General features: G+C 46.5%; 2 protein-coding genes across 5 annotated transcripts in view; both read right to left on the reverse strand.

The window, feature by feature from the left end:
- Positions 1 to 18,452, reverse strand: part of LOC135975945 (uncharacterized) — a 101,261-nt gene that overhangs the window by 45,409 nt on the left and 37,400 nt on the right. The window lies entirely within an intron of this gene.
- LOC122172135 (zinc finger protein 271-like) overlaps positions 8,257 to 18,452 on the reverse strand; it is a 29,427-nt gene continuing 19,231 nt past the window's right edge. For all 4 annotated transcript variants that reach the window (XM_065569687.1, XM_065569689.1, XM_065569688.1 and 1 more), the window contains one exon: positions 8,257 to 8,818. In XM_065569687.1, coding sequence (XP_065425759.1) covers positions 8,787 to 8,818 — 32 coding nt within the window. In that variant the 3' untranslated portion in view covers positions 8,257 to 8,786. The remainder of the gene's footprint in view (positions 8,819 to 18,452) is intronic.

Consider the following 18,452-nt stretch of genomic DNA (forward strand, 5'->3'; position numbering starts at 1 on the left):
GCCTTATCCCGTCCGCCGTGGTAGGACACTTTAGCACGCCAGGCCAGTAGCACGTAGTCTGGAATCATTGCATAACAAAGCATGGCAGCGTATGGTCCCGGTGTTTGCTGGCATGCAGACAACATCCATTCCTTATCTCTCTTTGTTATCCTCAGGGGAGTGATATCATTCACGGTCACCTGGTTGAAATGGGGTGATTTTATTAAGGGGACATTCAGAGGTGCCCGTTCCTGCTCTTCTGAACAGAAGTGTTCCCCGCTGTTAACCACGCGGTGCGGGGAGGGGTGAAGTGATCATCCCAGAGAATCGTGTGTGTGTGTGTGTGGGGGGGGTTACTTGGGTTTGTGCTGCATGTTAACCCGGAAACCGCAGCCCCTCCTTTTACATTGGAAAAACCCATTTTAAATGGCCAACCCAATTCATCCTTGATATGGGAAATGCGCTGCTGTTTGAAACCATTCCCACATGTTAAGAAGGTTAAAAAAGCCAAAAAAACTGTGGATTACCATGGCTGGCTGCAAGCCAAAATCTGTTGCCTGGCACTGCGTGAGTGATCTCTCATACCAAACCGGCAGGCAGAGGAAAAATGCGACCTTGTAACGAAAGAGTGTACCCATTGTTCTCTAAAATGTGTCTTTTTTAACCACCTCTCCCTTCTCCACCAGCTGCAAATGTTTCTCCTTCGCAGAGGCTAGTGAACATTAGAAAGAGAAAACCTAGGACGCGGGACGATATGTTCACGGAGCTCCAGATGTCCTCCCACGCTGATAGAGCACAGCCGAATGCGTGGAGGCAGTCAATGTCAGACATGAGAAAAGCACAATATGAATGAGAGGAGAGGTGGCAGGCTGAATGGCGGGATGAAAAGAGCAAGTGGCGGGCTGAAGATGATAGGTGGCGTCAGCTTGCAGACGGACGGCAAGAGTCAATGCTCCGTCTGCTGGAGCATCAAACTGATATGCTCCAGCGTATGGTTGAGCTGCAGGAAAGGCAGCAGGAGCAGAGACCGCCGCTACAGCCCCTGTGTAACCAACAGCCCTCCTCCCCAAGTTCCATGGCCTCCTCACCCAGACACCCAAGAACACGGTGGGGGGGCCTCTGGCCACCCAGTCACTCCACCCCAGATGATTGCCCAAGCATCAGAAGGCTGGCCTTCAATAAGAGTTAAAGTTTTAAAATGCAGTGTGTCCTTTTCCATCCCTCCTCCCCCACCCATCCCAGGCTACCTTGGCAATTATCCCCCTATTTGTGTGAGGAATTAATAAAGAATGCATGAATGTAAAAAAACAATCACTTTATTGCCTCTGCAAGCGGTGCTCAAAGTGGGGAGGGGTTGGTTTACAGGGAAGTAGAGTGAACCAGGTGGGGGGCGCGGACAGTTCATAAAGGAGAAACAAACAGAAGTTTCACACCGTAGCCTGGCCAGTCACAAAACTCATTTTCAAAGCTTCTCTGATGCGCACCACGCCCTGCTGTGCTCCTCTAACCGCCCTGGTGTCTGGCTGCGCGTAATCAGCCGCCAGGCGAGTTGCCTCAACCTCCCACCCCGCCATAAATGTCTCCCCCTTACTCTCACAGATATTGTGGAGCGCACAGCAAGCAGCAATAACAATGGGGATATTCTTTTCGCTGAGGTCTGAGCGAGTCAGTAAGCTGCGCCAGCGCGCTTTTAAACATCCAAATGCACATTCCACCACCATTCGGAACTTGCTCAGCCTATAGTTGAACAGGTCCTGACTCCTGTCCAGCCTGCCTGTGTATGGCTTCATGAGCCATGGCATTAAGGGTTAGGCTGAGTCCCCAAGGATCACGACAGGCATTTCAACATCCCCAATGGTTACTTTCTGGTCAGGGAAGAAAGTCCCTTCCTCCAGCTTTCGAAACAGACCAGAGTGCCTGAAGACGTGAGCATCATGTACCTTGTGATCTTCCTGGGCTTGCAGCAACATTGAAAAGTACCCCTTACGGTTTATGTACTCGGTGGCTTGGTGCTCTGGTGCCAAGATAGGGATATGGGTTCCATCTATGGCCCAACCACAGTTTGGGAATCCCATTTCAGCAAAACCATCCACTATTGCCTGCACGTTGCCCAGAGTCACTACCCTTGATATCACCAGGTCTTTCATTGCCCTGGTAACTTGGATCACAGCAGCCCCCACAGTAGATTTGCCCACTCCAAATTGATTCCCGACTGACCGGTAGCTGTCTGGCGTTGCAAGCTTCCACAGGGCTATCGCCACTCGCTTCTCAACTGTGAGGGCTGCTCTCATCCTGGTATTCTGGCGCTTCAGGGCAGGGGAAAGCAAGTCACAAAGTTCCATGAAAGTGCCCTTACGCATGCAAAAGTTTCACAGCCACTGGGAATCGTCCCACACCTGCAACACTGTGCGGTCCCACCAGTCTGTGCTTGTTTCCCGGGCCCAGAATCGGCGTTTCACGCCATGAACCTGCCCTAGTAACACCATGATTTCCACATTGCTGGGGCCTGTGCCTTGTGAGAGGTCTATGTCCATGTCAATTTCCTCATCACTCTCTTCGCCACGCTGCAATAGCCTCCTCGGCTGGTCCGGGTTTCGCCTTGGCATGTCCTGGCTCTGCATATACTCCAGGACAATGCGCGTGGTGTTCATAATGCTCAGAATTGCCGCGGTGATCTGAGCGGGCTCCATGATCCCAGTGCTAGCTATGGCGCCTGGTCTGAAAAAAGGCGCGAAACTAGTATCTGATGGCCAAGGGGAAGGAGGGCGGGAGGGCGGGCCGAGTGATGACATGACATACAGGTACAGGGAATTAAAATCAAGAAATGTGGCTGTGCATCAGGGAGAAACACAAACAACTGTCACACAGAATTTTCCCCCCAAAGATTAAACTGAAAACCCTGCGTTTAGCAGGCCATTGATTTGACAGAGGGAGGGGGAAGCAAATGAATACAGAACAAATCTATTTTTTACATCTTAAGACGATGGTGCAGCATGACTGATAGCCCTCGGCATCTTCTGGGTGCTTGGCAGCAAATACTGGGCGCTTGGCGGTTAGTGTACTACAATGGCCTTCAGGCCTATTGCACGATCTGCTGCTCAGGGAAGACTCTGCTAATGTGCAATGATCCAACTTGTAATAGGACAGTTACCAGTCGTAATACACCATCTGCTGGCAAAAGGCAAGGGGCTGGTGCAATGCAGCCCTACGGCTGCCAGCACCCAGATCGCCAATGAACACTACCAGTCATGCTGTACCGTCTACTGCCAAAAGGCAGTTAGTTGCTGCTGCTGCTGTGTGGCAATGCAGTCCCACGTCTGCCGGCACCCAGAGGACATATGGTGACGGTGAGCTGAGCGGGCTCCATGTTTGCCGTGGTATGTTGTCTGCACAGGTAACCCAGGTAAAAAGGCGCGAATCTATTGTCTGCCGTTGCTCTGACGGAGGGGGAGGGTCCTGACGACATGTACCCAGAACGTCCCGCGACACTGTTTTGCATCATCCAGGCATTGGACTCTCAACCCAGAATTCCAATGGGCAGCGGAGACTGCGGGAACTGTGGGATAGCTACCCATAGTGCAATGCTCCGGAAGTCGACGCTAGCCTCGGTACTGTGGACGCGGTCCGCCAACGAGAGCACTTAGAGCATTTTATGTGGGGACACACACAATTGGCTGTATACAACCGATTTCTATAAAAACAGCTTCTATTAATTCGACCTAATTTCGTAGTGTAGACATACCCCTAGACAGCTGGCCCATTCGCTGCACCCCGATCCCCCATGTCTGAGCCTCCCTGCCAAAGTCCTGCACCTGGCTCCACAGAATTAAGACTCACACCTCTCTGGGGACTCGACTTCTTGTGCCCAGAATGTCTCCGTCCCTCAGTAGATGATCTGAGAAACAGTGTCCGCCTTTTCCAAAGACATGGATTCAGAGTCCCGAGTGCTGACTGTTACACCACTGAGCCAGCTTGTGCTGTTTTCTCTGGACACCTGTGACCCTCATGGGGCTGGCTTGTGTAAGGGAACTGTTGGCCCCTTACTAAAACTTAGTGGGGTTTTTTGGTTGGCTGGTTCCCTACCAAAATGAAGGGGAAAGGTCTATGGGAAATCAGGACCCTGAGACTGACAGTCCCCAGGGGCAATGGGGAGAGGCCAAAGCTCCAGCTCACCCTGACAGTCTAATGAGGGGGTGTGACGTTGTGCAGTCTATATGGTTTTATAAAAATATAAGTGAATATAATGTAACTGGAATATGCTTCATGCAGAAGGTCTCTTGTAAGGTATCATTACAAAGCTTATAATCTACTGAGTGTGATCATCCCAGTTGTATAAATGTACCACTCTTGTATCTAAAACTGGAAATATAAAATATAACTCTGAGGGCCTATTGTAATTATGTGGGCCATTAATGATGGTTTGGAATCTTGATGACTCCCATTAACAAGGACCATTGTCTGCAGATGGCTGTGTTTACCTGTTAGTCTTCCTGTATATGTGTGTGCTGACAAGTGGGCAATGAAGTCTTGCAGTGACATGTGATCATGTCACCTGAACTGGAATCCATCTTTAGCCTGGTGCTTTTCCAGTGGAGGGGGGGTGGAAACCCAGAGGGACAAACGGTTCCCGCCTTATGCAAAAGATATATAAAGGAGTGGAAGAGAACAGAGAGAGGAGCCATCATGAAGAATCCCCTAGCTATCACCTGAGCTGCAACAAGAGCTGTACCAGGGGAAAGAATTGTGCCCAGGCCTGGAAGGTGTCCAGTCTGAGAAAAAACTTACTGAAGCATCTCTGAGGATGAAATTATCTGTATTCAGTTTGATTAGACATAGATTTGCGCATTTTATTTTATTTTACTTGGTGACTTACTTTGTTCTGTCTGTTACTACTTGGAACCACTTAAATCCTACTGTCTGTATTTAATAAAATCACTTTTTATTTAGTAATTTACTCAGAATATGTATTAATACCTGGGGGAGCAAACAACTGTGCATATCTCTCTATCAGTGTTATAGAGGGTGAACAATTTGAGTTTGCCCTGCATAAGCTTTATGCAGGGTAAAACGGATTTATCTGGGTTTAGACCCCATTGGGAGTTGGGCATCTGAGTGCTAGAGACGAGCACACTTCTGTGAGCTTATTTCAGGTAAACTTGCAGCTTTGGGACAAGTGATTCAGACCCTGGGTCTGTGTCTGGAGCCAGACGGGAGTGTCTGGTTCAGCAAGACGGGGCTGGAGTCCTGAGCTGGCAGGGAAAACAGGAGCAGGGGTGGTCTTTGCACATTGGGTGGCAGCTCCCAAGGGGGTTTCTGTGATCCAACCCGTCACAGGGGGTCACCAGGCCAGGGGGTCACATTCTCCATGTGAGCTGGAACTACCTGGGCCAGAGTGGGGCCGAGATAAGGAGAGAGCAAGAGCTGAAGAAAAGCCCGGGAACAGAGCTGTGCAGGTGTGGTGCGAGAAACTGCTACCTGTAGGAATTTGCTACCTCTAGCAGTGACTCATATGTAAGAGATCATAAAAAACTGTGATCTGCTGTAATTTGCCACCAGTAGCAGCTACTGTGATACCTATGGTTCTTCCTATTTGCTAACTTGTCCTAATTTGGTACTTCTCACCTTTCCCACCTTCTGGTACAGAGATAGCGAATTGATACCAATAGCAGTTACTGATTCCTACGCTTGTTCTTATTTGATGACTTGTCCTAATTTGCTAAAACGTGATAGTGGTGGAGGATGGAAGCATAAAGTCTTCAGCTTCCAAATATAAAAATTGCCTCTTAATATAGGATTGTAAAAATAGAGTGAGGTCACTTAAACATCATTTATTTTGCAGCTTAATTTGCTGTGTTCAAAATGTAGCATCCTGACACTGATACTTCTGCCCAAGTGACCTGTGGGTTGGATTCATTTTAGTGGGACAAGTGGAGGATAATTTAAATTTTTAATTTCTGTAGGGTTCGCATTCAATATACTTCTATGCTGGTGTAATTTATCCCCATTACAGTTCTATTTGATTTATTACAAGAGCACAAGTCAGCCACAGAAGTGACACAGTACCCCTACCGAGACTAGGCTGACATAACTTGAGTTAACATAGGCTTGTAGTGTAGATATGGGCTAAGGTATGTGAAAGGTTTGGGAGAGGTAACAGGAGAAGTATGAGGGTAGACCAAGATTCATGCAGGTGTTTAGCTCCAGCTTTTGTGGAAGTGGCCTTATGGCACCATAGAATATCAGGCTTGGAAGGGATCTCAGGAGCTCATCTAGTCCAACCCCCTCCTCAAAGCCCTAAAGGCTCAGGCTCAAAGAGGCACATAAGAACAAAATATCATGTATTAATTAAAAGTTTCTTGACCTCAGGGTCTATAACTCATGTTTTTAGAATTCTTGTGGTTGTCAAGCCCTCTTGGGGTTGTAGATGTGTGCTCATTATGTTTTGAAGGACAAAACTATAAATGGGTTTAACAAAGAATTAGATCAGTCCCTCAGGCTAGGTGCATCAGGTATTAGCCAAGAGAACCAGGAGTGCATCCCCATGCTCTGGGTTTCCCTAAACCTCTGACTGCCAGGATGGGTCACTCAGTGATCACCTGTTTTGTTCATTCCCTCAGAAGCACCTGGCACTGGCCGCTGTCAGAAGACAGGATCCTGTACTAGATGGACTAGTCGTCTGACCCACTACAGCAGCTCTAATGTTCAGCAAAAATTACAATCGATTTTTGCCTTTGACAAGGATGTTACATGAGAGACTATACAGCCTTTATTGAATATTTATGGATCAATTTCTACACAAGTAATGGCATGCGGAAAAAAATTAAGGGCTGGATTGAGAGGCAAAATAGCAGTTGCAAAAGACAAACACCATTGGTGGATTGAACAAAAAAATTTTTTTGAGACCAGCCCAGAAATTCAGTCAGGCTGGAAGTCAGATGATCCAGCAGAATCAACATCTGCTCTAAAAATAAGAAGAAAAAGTTTGAATTCCAAATTCCAAATTAGAAATCACAGTAAAAAAATATTAGAGGGGTAGCCGTGTTAGTCTGAATCTGTAAAAAGCAACAGAGGGTCCTGTGGCACCTTTGAGACTAACAGAAGACTGTTAGTCTCAAAAGTGCCACAGGACCCTCTGTTGCTTTTTAGTAAAAAAAAAATAGAGCAAGTGCAATACCAGAAACACAGATGTCAATGCTAAAACCAGCAATTTCTTACTGCTGCATATTTTCGAGGAGGACTTGTTGGTAAAATATAAATTAAATAGCACGACCTGCATCTGCACAATAATAATGCTAAATGACGAAGTGATAAAAGTAATTCAGGGAATCCCAGCAGCAGATAAGACAAATTGGTGAACTTCTGTGAGACTTTATGCAGCCAGATACACTGATAGGGGATTCTTTGGTTCTATAAACTATTTCACTGAATGAAGTATCAGGGGGTAGCTGTGTTAGTCTGGATCTGTAAAAAGCGACAAAGAGTCCTGTGGCACCTTATAGACTAACAGACAGATTGGAGCATAACCTTTCATGAGTGAATGCCCACTTCATCATCTCACCCATGAAAGCTTATGCTCCAATATCACTGAATCAAGTCTCCTACAGCACCCCCATCTCTGCTCCTCCTCCTGCCTCTGTGTTTCCCAGAGCCGCTGCAGGGACTGACCCGCACCCAGGCTCTCGCTCCTATTAGCACTCACAGGGGCCAATCCAGCTACGGGAGAGTGAGCAGCCCTGGGAGCAGGGAAGTGACCAACTCTCCCTGCCAGAGGGTTGGGGAAGGGAGAAGAAAGGGAGAGTGAAGAGACTGAAAGGGGTAAGGAGAAATGTGGGGAAAGCAGCGCCCAGCTCTTTTCTCCTGCATCACCCCTGAGTAGATTGCTCCTGAGCTCTGGGTAAATATCCCCCAGTGTCCAGGGTCTCCCAGATCCCCCTGCCTCCCCAGGGAATGAACATAGGGGTCTCCTTCCTGCCAGGCATGATTACAAGCGGCTGTAGGTGTCACCCTTATGCCAGGATTTGAGACAGACAGCAAAGCTTGGGAATATGCCTCTGTATATACAGTTCAGTGTGACAATCCCCACCCCAGGAGGTGTTTGTTCTCTACTCCTGCTGGATGGGCACAGAATGGGGCAACAAAAGGCTTGTGTCAGTTTCTGCTGCTGCACATTCCTTAACTTAGGACAGTATGAAATGAAGAAAATTGAGATTGAATTAAAGGGAAATCTACAAATAAAATTTCCAGCCCCTGTTGCTTATTGAAAGAAATGACTCAATATTCCAGTTACGTTTTATTAACACGAACAAATAAATCCAAGAGCACACATCACTAAGGCTAAATGACTATAGACACCACTCAGTAAGGGTTAAAGAATACAGTGACAAAGTTCAGGTCAAATCTGTAACTCAATGAGTTAAGAAGGATATTGCATTGGAATCAAGTCATCAATTTAGTCAAACCATCAGATTAATACAGCAGAAACTCATTTGGTGCCATCTTTCAATGATTTGTGTACTACACGCTCTGCCTATTCGGTCTATAGGAATGGATCCCATACTTACTAACAACATCACGAGTGGCAGTAAAGTTATTCCTTAAACTACAAAGGCAAGAGGAGTTTGACATTGATCTCGCCACACGCAGTAGCTACGACACGAGATTGCTTGTGGCATTCACGGAGGTGCTGACCACAAGGGAACGCCATTTTTGGGCTCAGGAAATAAGCACTGAGTGTTGGGATCACATCGTGATGCACATCTGGGATGATGAGCAGTGACTGCAGAGGTTTTGGATGAGGAAAGCCACATTCATGGGACTATGTGATGAGCTCGAAGCAGCCCTGCAGTACAAGGACACGAGAATGAGAGCTGCCCTGCCATTGGAGACGCGCGTGGCAACTGCACTGTGGAAGCTGGCTACGCCAGCCTACTACCAATCAGTCGCTAACCAGTTCGGAGTGGGAAAGTCGACCATTGGATGCCTGTTGACAAGTGTACAGGGCCATTAATTGCATTCTCTCTGAAAGACTGAGACTCTGGGAAACATGTGTGAGATAGTGAATGGCTTTGCATAAATAGGCTTCTCTAACTGCGGAGGGGGATAGATGGCACGCATATTCCAATTCTGGCACCTGACTACCTAGCCACCGAGTACATTAATGACAAGGTATTTTTCTATGGTTCTCCAGGCACTTGTGGATGACTGTGGGCATTTCACGGACATTAACACAGACTGATCCGGAAAGGTGCATGCTGCTCACATCTTTCAGAACACTGGCCTATTCAGGAAGCTGAAAGCAGGGACTTTCTTCCCTGACCAGAAGATCACTTTAGGTGAAGTTGAAATGCCCATTGTGATCCTGGGAGACCCTACTTACCCCTTAATGCCGTGGCTTATGAAGCCATACATGGGGTATCTTGACAGCAGCAAGGAGTTTGTTCAACAACAGGTTGAGCAAGTGCAGAATGACAGTTGAGTTTGCTTTTGGCTGTTTAAAGGCCCACTGGACCTGGCCAATGACAATATTCCTATGCTTATAGCCACATGCTGTACGCCCCATAATATCTGTGAAGGGAAGGGTGAAAGCTTCATTTAGGGTTGGATTGCTGAGGCTCAGCACCCAGAGGCTGAATTTGAACAGCCAGAGACCAGACCTATTAGAGGGGTGACGCGTGGGGCCATAAGGATCAGGGGTGTCTCGAGGCAGCAATTTGAAGCTAAAAGCCACTAATAGTTGTTGCTATTCACAGGAGTTCAGTGCAGTGCTTGTAATGCTAGGAGATGATTGTGATTGCTGCAGACGATGCACTATGAAGGTTTAAGAAAACTGTGTGTTGCTTTGCAAGGCTCTGTTTGCTTTCCATTAATGGAATAAAGATTGCTTTCAAGCAAAACTATTCTTTTATTAAAAAAACAACAACTGGAGGAGAGACACAAAAACAACAACACATCAGCACTGTGGGGGATGGGGGAAGGGAGGGGCACATGAGGAGATGGGGTCCCAGGACAGTTAAAGATTTGTGTATGTCCAGGTATCATATCCAACGTTATCCTTTGGAGTACAGTGCAGCATGTACTATACTTCAGCAGGAATAAAGTACAGAGAGATGGGTGTTGAGTGTACTGGGCATCCACATGGCTGGACTGTGATGGGGCAGGAGTGGAATGCAGCGAGTAGAGACTGGAGCCAGGAGGTGGATAAGAGTGTGTTGGTGGTGTCAGGGGGATGCATTGGAAGGAGTTTTGCGACAGCAGATGCAGGGGAGGGTGGTCGCGGAGCTGCTCGGTTTGCAGTGCTAGTAGCACCTGGAGCGTGTCCACTTGGCCGTCCAGAACATTTAAGAGCTGCTCTGTGGCTTCATTCTGACACAGCGTGTTCTCCTTTCGGTCCCTCTTCTCACTGTTCGGCCACTCCTGCAATTCTTGCTTTTTGGCCAGGGAGTGCATCATGACCGCATGCAGAAAGTTCTCTTTAGTTCTTCACGGCCGCTTTCTAATTCTGTGCAGCTGTTCAGCCGGCGATAACCAAGAGGAAGGCGGGGCTCCCAAGATCATCTCTGAAGCCAAAATGCAACATTTTACAGAAGCAGTATTGTTTGCAACACAGAGATCGCTGATGCAGTGATGTACAACACAGCCACTGTTCACATACCTATCACTAACTGGCTAAGCCCAGGCAAGCACACATGAGCCACAAGACCCCCAAAATGGTAACAGCAGGGGCAGGGGAAATCACTGTTCCCGGACCGTACTGTACACTGGGCACGTGGCTCTTGGGGAGAGACAGCACTGTAGGGATGGGGGCTTTTAATCATTCCTATGCCCACATTTTCTACAGGCTGTGTTCATTATGGAAGATATCTCACTGCTGAGGGTGAGCAGGGAATGAAGGGAGGGTCTACTCCAAGACTGTGGCTTCCACACGGGCCATTATGTCCCTCCCCTGCCCCTCCCATGACAGCAGAGTAGTGCAGGAAAGTTACCCTTAATGGGGTAAGAAAAAAAGCAGCCCTGCCAAAGAACTGGATTGCCCTGTATCTCCATGAGAGTTTCATGAACATCTCTGGTGCAGATTCCCATGAAGTGAGGGAGTCAATCAACACCCTGTTCCGTCGCTCAGACTGGGCATGTGGTAGTACGCACATCATACAGACACAAGCCTGCTTTCTGCAACCCTCCTGCCCCCAATAACTCACTTCAGTGATTCCCCAAATCAAAGCCACTTACCAGGGGCCTCCTCTCCTGTTTGAACCTTGCTAAGCTCCGGCAGCTGCGACTGGCTAACCTCCTCCAGGGTAGAGAAGAACTCCTGGCTGCATGCACCTCTGACCTCCAACTCATCCTCTGCCTCTGGGTCTCCCTCCGCCTCCAAATCCTCATCCAAGATTTCCTCCTCCTGGCTCAGTCCACTGTCAGCTGGCACGTGAACCACCGAAGTATCCACAGTGGAGGTGGGGTCACCACTGAGTTTCGCATCCAGCCCTTTGTAGAACCGGGAGCTGGTGGGTGCAGCACCGGAGCAGCGGTTTGCCTCCCGTGCCATGTAATAGGTGTTCCACAGCTCCTTCACTTTGACCCTGCATTGCAGTGTATCCCAATCATGGCCCCTTTCTCTCATGCATCGTGAAATCTGTCCATAGGTATCAATTTCTGTGGCTGAAGCACAGCTGGGACTGGACAGTGTAGCCTGATTTGGGGTGTGTTAGTAGTGTTGATTTAATTTATTAAATTAATATACTTAATTTTTAATTAATTGATAATATTAATACTTATTATTATGGATATTAATTAGTATGGGTTTAGGCTTGCCAATTTGATTAGAAGATAAAATTTGTTTTGAATTAGGCTTTATAGAGTTTATAAAAGGACCTTTGGGGGTATGACAGGAAGCTTACACTGAGACAGGTGTGGAAGCAAAAAAAGAACTGACAGGAAGGGAATGGCAATGCATGACAGTTTGTTAGCAAGGGTGAGGCTAACTGTAACCCTAATAATGCGAAATTTGTAAAAGCGAGAAATGTGTAAGGCAAGTGGAAAAAAACTGTGTAAAAAGTTGTTGCAACCTTGTGTAAATAATGTGTAGATAATATGGAATGTAGACTGAGAGTCTATGTTAGTGAGCAAAACAAGATATCAGAATGACCTATGTATAAACAAAATGCAGCTGTTGCTCATTGTCTGTAACAAAAGGGATAAATGCTTGCTGTAATTGTTTACCTGTTAAGAGACCTGTTTAGCTCTCTCCCTCTATGCAATTAATAGAAAAAAAATAAAGTATCTAACTTGCTGTACCCAAACAAAAAGTAAAATCTCTGTTATTGTCCGACACAGGTATAGTTATAAAGACTTTTTATTAAAATCGATGACATAGTAAGTAAATGGTAAAACAGAATTACAAAATTATAATTGTATCACAGTTATTCAAGATATATATATATATATATATATAGTAATACACAATTATATGCTGCAAAGCTTTGGTTAATACTCGCACCCTGTTTTGATGACCTGGTGTTGAAAGATATAGGATCACACCTTTGGTGGTGCCTCTGGCAGAGGAAGCTAATGCAAAAGTTGTTAGAGCCGTTCACCTTCTAACTATGCAAATAAGCATATTAATCCTTAGATCTCCAACAGCCTCCTCTCCCCAAATGCTGATGAGGTCCAGCATTTCAACATTGCTCCAAGCAAGGGATCGCTTGATGCATGTAGCAGGCAGGTCACCTGGAAAGATGTGCTGAGACCACTGCATGCATCACCAAGCAAACAGGAAGGGGACTTTCAAAATTCCCAAGGAATTTAAAGTGGGGGGGTATTCATGGTTGGTCACCTGAGAGCAGTGCAGTAGAGTTCAAACCGATGACCAGAAAGGCGAGAGCAGGGTTTGTGGTACACCTCCCGGAGGCCAATCGCAGCACTGGAATTGACCAGGGTGTCTACACTGGCACCGTGGCGCTGTAGCCCCGGCGCTGGAAGCTGTACACCTCCCGTCGCCGTGGCTTTTTTTTTTTTTTTTTTTTAAACAGCGCTGCAGCTGCTCAGTTTCTGCGCAGTAAGTGGCTTGGCAGTGTGTACACCTCGGGCGTTACACTGCAGAAAGCTGCTTTACTGGGCAGAAACTTGCCAGTGTAGACAAGGCCATAGATGACTTACAGAAGAACGCAAGACTGGTCATACTGGGTCAGACTAATTGTCCATCTAGCCCAGCGTGCTGCCTGAGAGTGACCAGTGCCAGATGCATCAGAGGGAATGGACAAAACAGGCTTGTTGACCTCCAAGGTGAAGGTCTGTCAGCCTTACCTTTAACTCTATTGTGGATTCCAGCTTACCCTATCTTACCACACCTCCCCCGAGGTCTCTGGGCAAATCAGTTGTGAACCACTCCTTTGATACAGACGTGTCCCAATCCAGCTGAACTGAGGCAGACTTTGGGCCAATGTCAGTTTGGAAAAGGCCCGCTTAACCCAGCAGGTTTCTCAAAGTATCTGTTGCTGTGAACCGCATGTTGGATGTGTGAACCCCAAAGATATCAAACATGAAAGAAACACAAGGCCAGTTTTGAGGAGGTTTCCAGAGCCAGGCCTAAGGAAAAGGGGCCTCAGCACCTATAAAAATAACTGGTTACAAAATTTAAATTAAATTAAGAAACCAAACCAAACCAAACACCAACCCAGAAAAGCTACCATCACACGTCCATCACCATTTTAGATTTTGACATCTCCTGCCTGATGTGACATCTTTACTTTGCAAACAAGAGACCTGGAGAACTCTGTGGCTGTTACCCTCTAACTGGGTAAAAGGTTCCAAATCCTGTCTCAAGTAATTTTCCTCTTAAGGGAAGATTTATTTTAAAATTTATCATAATAAATTCCATTTGAAATAGAAATAATTACCGTCTATACTGGGTCTCTATTCTCGTACATGCTATTTCTCTCACATATTCCCCTACTCTAATTCCTTTGGAGTGAGGTTTCAATTTCAGGATTAGCCTCCATTTCCTATTCAGTAGGAGGCAGCAGGGAGAGAATTAGAAGAAAACCTGAATTATATTGTAACACTGAAAGTTATCACATCATCAGCCTCTTCCATGACAGTAATTAACTTCATGTTTAATTTCATTGTCGCTGGTAACAACTTATCCAACGATTACAAAATATAAACCAATAGGGCAGTTTTCTCTTAATTCCCATTTCCACGCAGTGAGCTTTGTGTGAAGTCACATTCTACAATAACCTAGGAGCCTTCCATTTCTGTGAATTAATTTCTCCCTGGGTCTTCTCCCAGAAGTATGGGAAGACTACGTGGGAAGGCTGCATCATGAGATAACCCACCTGTGCTCTATTTTCACGCTTGCTAATCCTTCAAAGTAGCAGCAGTAGGAGAAGTGATACAAATGCACTAGACATAATAGCAAATCCAAGAGACCAAACCACAGACTCTGGACTTAGCATTCATGAATCCTGCAGTCTGAACTTGGAATCTGATACATTCCCTCATTGGCTACCATCATTTGCCCAGCATGGAAGTGCTTCTTGTCCAACAAGGTAGCCAGATTCAGACCTATAGGCATAGAATGGCTCTGAAGGAATCAGCTGTTTCTCTCTGTGCTTCATGAAACTTTGGACCCAAATGGTAAAGGACGGTTATTCCCAATTTAATTATGGCATCCGTTAGGAGTGTGACCAGTACCACTTAACAAGGGAGCAGGATTGTAAAAATAGTTTACCAGGGCCACAGGTCACCATAGCTTCCATCTCTGGTGTGAAAATCAACCACCAGTACCTGCAATTTCTACCTGAGTTCTGGTCAAATCTTTGACCTTACTTGGAGTAATTTTACCCTTCTTTGGCGTAGTATTCTTCACCAACCACACAACATATCAGTAGCGATAGTGAGGTATAACGCCCCCAAAGATGCCCTTTTATTTCTTTAATCTGGTGGCACAGATTGAAATTAGGGACTAAATTCAGGTACTGCTTAGAATCCCTGTAAGACACCAAGTGTCAAGTATCTATTAAAAATAGATATCTCTTTTCAGTACTACATGTAGTTGCGGACTTCAGCGTCAGTCCAAAATCTTCCTTGGTCTTATAATCCTTCAGAAGGCTGACTTTGTACTTCGCTCTTCTATCTGACGCATCTATCCAGTTCTTCTTCAGCTTCAATCTGGCCACCACTAAGTGATGGTCGGACACTACGTCTGCTCCTCTTCTAACTCTAACATCCTGCAAAGATCTTCTGAACTTCTTGCTAATACAGACATGATCGATCTGGTTTTCTGTCGTGTCTGCTGGCGATACCCAGGTACCCTTGTGGATCCGCTTGTGAGGAAAGATGCTGCCTCCTATTACCAGGTTGTTAAGTGCACACAGATCCACAAATCTCTCTCCATTCTCACTCATCTCTCCTAGAGCGTGGGTCCCCATGACTTGTTCATATCCTGTGTTGTCAGGTCCAATTTTGGCATTGAAGTTTCCCATAAGGATGGTGATGTCTTTATCTGGGAGAATCTAATATTTTCTGAAGTCTGTTGTAAAAATAGTCTTTGTCCTCCTCTTCAGTCATTGGTTGGAGCATAGCACTGTACAACATTTATCTTAATCCTCTTCATTTTAGTTCTGAAGGATGCTGCAATGATCCTGGAGCCATGTGCCTCCCAACCGATCAGTGCTCTCTGTGCCTGCTTGGACAACATGAAGCCTACTCCCTGTGTGTTGAGTAAGTCGCTCTCTTCATGCCCAGAATACAGCAACAGCTCTCCTGTCAACAATCATCTCTGTCCAGCTTGCGTCCATCTTGTCTTGCTAATGCCTAGTAGGGTCAGGTTGTTACTCCTCATCTCTGCTGTGACCTGCACCGTCTTTCTTGACTCGTACATGGTCCTCACATTCCATGTACCGATAGTAGTCCTCCTGGTTGCAAGAAGGGTAATCGGCTTAGTGGCTTCCTCACGACTTTCACCACCCAGCGTCATACATCTTCAAGTTGAAGACCCTTCTTTTTCTAGGCTAAAAGTCTCTATTATCTCTATTGTTGGCATTTCTGTAGCAAGTAAACTTTTTACGGGGTGGAGTTGCTAGCCCCATGCCCAACCCTCCTCCTTTATCCTGACTTGGGACAGTTTTCAATACTACATGATCGGTCTGAGGAAGAGGAAGACAGTGTACTCAACAGATGGCAGAAAGTGAGAGAGACACTTAGGTCAGCATGCCAGGAATTCCTTGGAATCAAGAAACACCAGCAGAAAGAGTGGATCACAGCAGAGACCTTGACTAAGATAGAAGATAGAAAGAAAAAGAAGACAGTAGTTAACAACAGCAGGACTAGAGCAGCAAAGGTTAAAGCGCAAAAAGAGTATGCTGAAGCCCACAGAGCAGTGAAGAGGAATATTAGGAAGGATAAGAGAGATTATGTGGATGGACTGGCAGCAGAAGTGGAGCAGGCAGCATACTATGGTAATATGAAACAGCTTTACGACATCACCAAGCGACTGTCTGGAAAGTTCAGCAAGCGAGAACGTCCCGTCAAAGATAAGCAGGGAAAGTCTATAACAGGAATAGAACAGATGGGCGGAGCACTTTGAGGAACTCCTGAATAGACCAGCACCACCAAATCCACCAGACATTGACCCAGCTAACAAGGACCTTCCAATCAATTGTGACAGACCAACCAGAGATGAGATCAGAAAAGCTATCACTATGATGAACAGGAAGGCGGCTGGACCTGACGACATTCCAGCAGAGGCCCTGAAAGTAGATCTGGATGCTTCAGTAGAAATGCTGTATCCCCTCTTTGAGAAGAAATGGGAAGAAGAAGTGATTCCGGCAGACTGGAAAGAGGGATACCTTATTAAAATCCCTAAGAAAGAAGACCTCAATAACTGTGCCAACTACAGAGGAATCACACTTCTGTCGGTGCCAGGGAAGGTCTTCAACCGAGTCCTCTTAGAGAGAATGAAGGATGCCATTGATCCACAGCTACAAAATGAGCAGGCAGGTTTCCAGCAAAACAGATCATGCACGGACCAGATAGCAACGCTCCACATCGTAGTCGAGTGGTCTATGGAGTGGAACTCCTCGTTGTAAATCAACTTTGTTGACTATGAGAAAGCATTCGATAGCGTGGATCGAGAGACTCTCTGGAAGCTCCTTCGGCACTTCGGCATCCCAGCAAAGGTGGTCAACCTGATTAAGAACTTATATGACCGCATACTCTGTAGAGTGATCCATGGACAGCAGCTTGCAAACAGCTTCCAGGTGCGAACTGGAGTCAGACAAGGATGCTTGTTGTCACCATTTCTTTTTCTCCTTGTCATTGATTGGATTATGAAGACATCCACTTATGAGCGCAGGAACGGAATCCAGTGGATGTTGTGGACCCAGCTTGATGACCTGGACTTTGCTGACGACCTTGCACTCCTTTCGCATAGCAAACAGCAGATGCAAGAGAAGACCAACGTAGTGGCAGCCACGTCATCACAGGTTGGCCTCAACATCCACAAGGACAAGACCAAGATCCCCAAGATCAACTCCATCAGTAATGACCCAGTCACACTGAATGGAAGCCCTCTGGAAGAAGTGCAGTCCTTCACCTACCCAGGCAGGATCATCGACCAGCAGGGTGGCACAGACGCAGACATCAAAGCAAGGATCGGTAAGACAAGAGCAGCTTTCTTACAGCTCGAGAACATCTGGAGCTCCAGAAAGCTCTCTTTGGCAATAAAGATTCGACTGTTCAACTCCAACGTGAAATCAGTCTTATTGTATGGAGCTGAAACCTAGAGGACAACTAAAACAACCACCAGGAAGATCCAGAACTTCATAAATAGTTGCCTTAGAAGGATTCTCCAGATCCGCTGGCCAGACACCATCAGCAACATCCACCTCTTGGAGAGGACCTGTCAACTTCCAGTAGAGGAAGAAATTAGAAGGAGAAGGTGGGGCTGGATAGGACACACACAACGCAAGCAGCCAACCAACATCACTAGACAGGCACTGCGGTGGAACCCCCAAGGCAAGCGGAAAAGAGGCCGTCCAAGAAACATCTGGCAACACGACCTTCAGGCTGATAGCATAAAAATGGGCTATACCTGGAACCAGTTAGAGCAAATGGCCCAGGATAGAGGACTCTGGAGATCTGTGGTTGGTGGCCCATACCTCGATTGGGGTGACGAGCATGAGTGAGTGAGTTTGTTCAGCAACTATATAACATTCAACATGGATTTCATTTTCTACACATTTGCAGCATCTCCCAGGGGTGAGCTGAAGAGAAATGTCACTTACATTTTCCCCATCTCTACCTAGATAGGGATTGCCTTTCCCAAATAATAGGCAACATGCACCTGATTAGGAAGGAGATATCTTCAGGAGCGACCTCCTGCAGACCCCATGCCACAACTGCTTTGGGAGCCCAATGCATGGATATTTTCCTTAGTTCCAAGTCATTTACTAGGGAATCCTCTTCCCAGCCCTTTA

This window comes from Chrysemys picta, chromosome 16, assembly GCF_011386835.1.
Source record: "Chrysemys picta bellii isolate R12L10 chromosome 16, ASM1138683v2, whole genome shotgun sequence".
NCBI lineage: Eukaryota > Metazoa > Chordata > Testudines > Emydidae > Chrysemys > Chrysemys picta.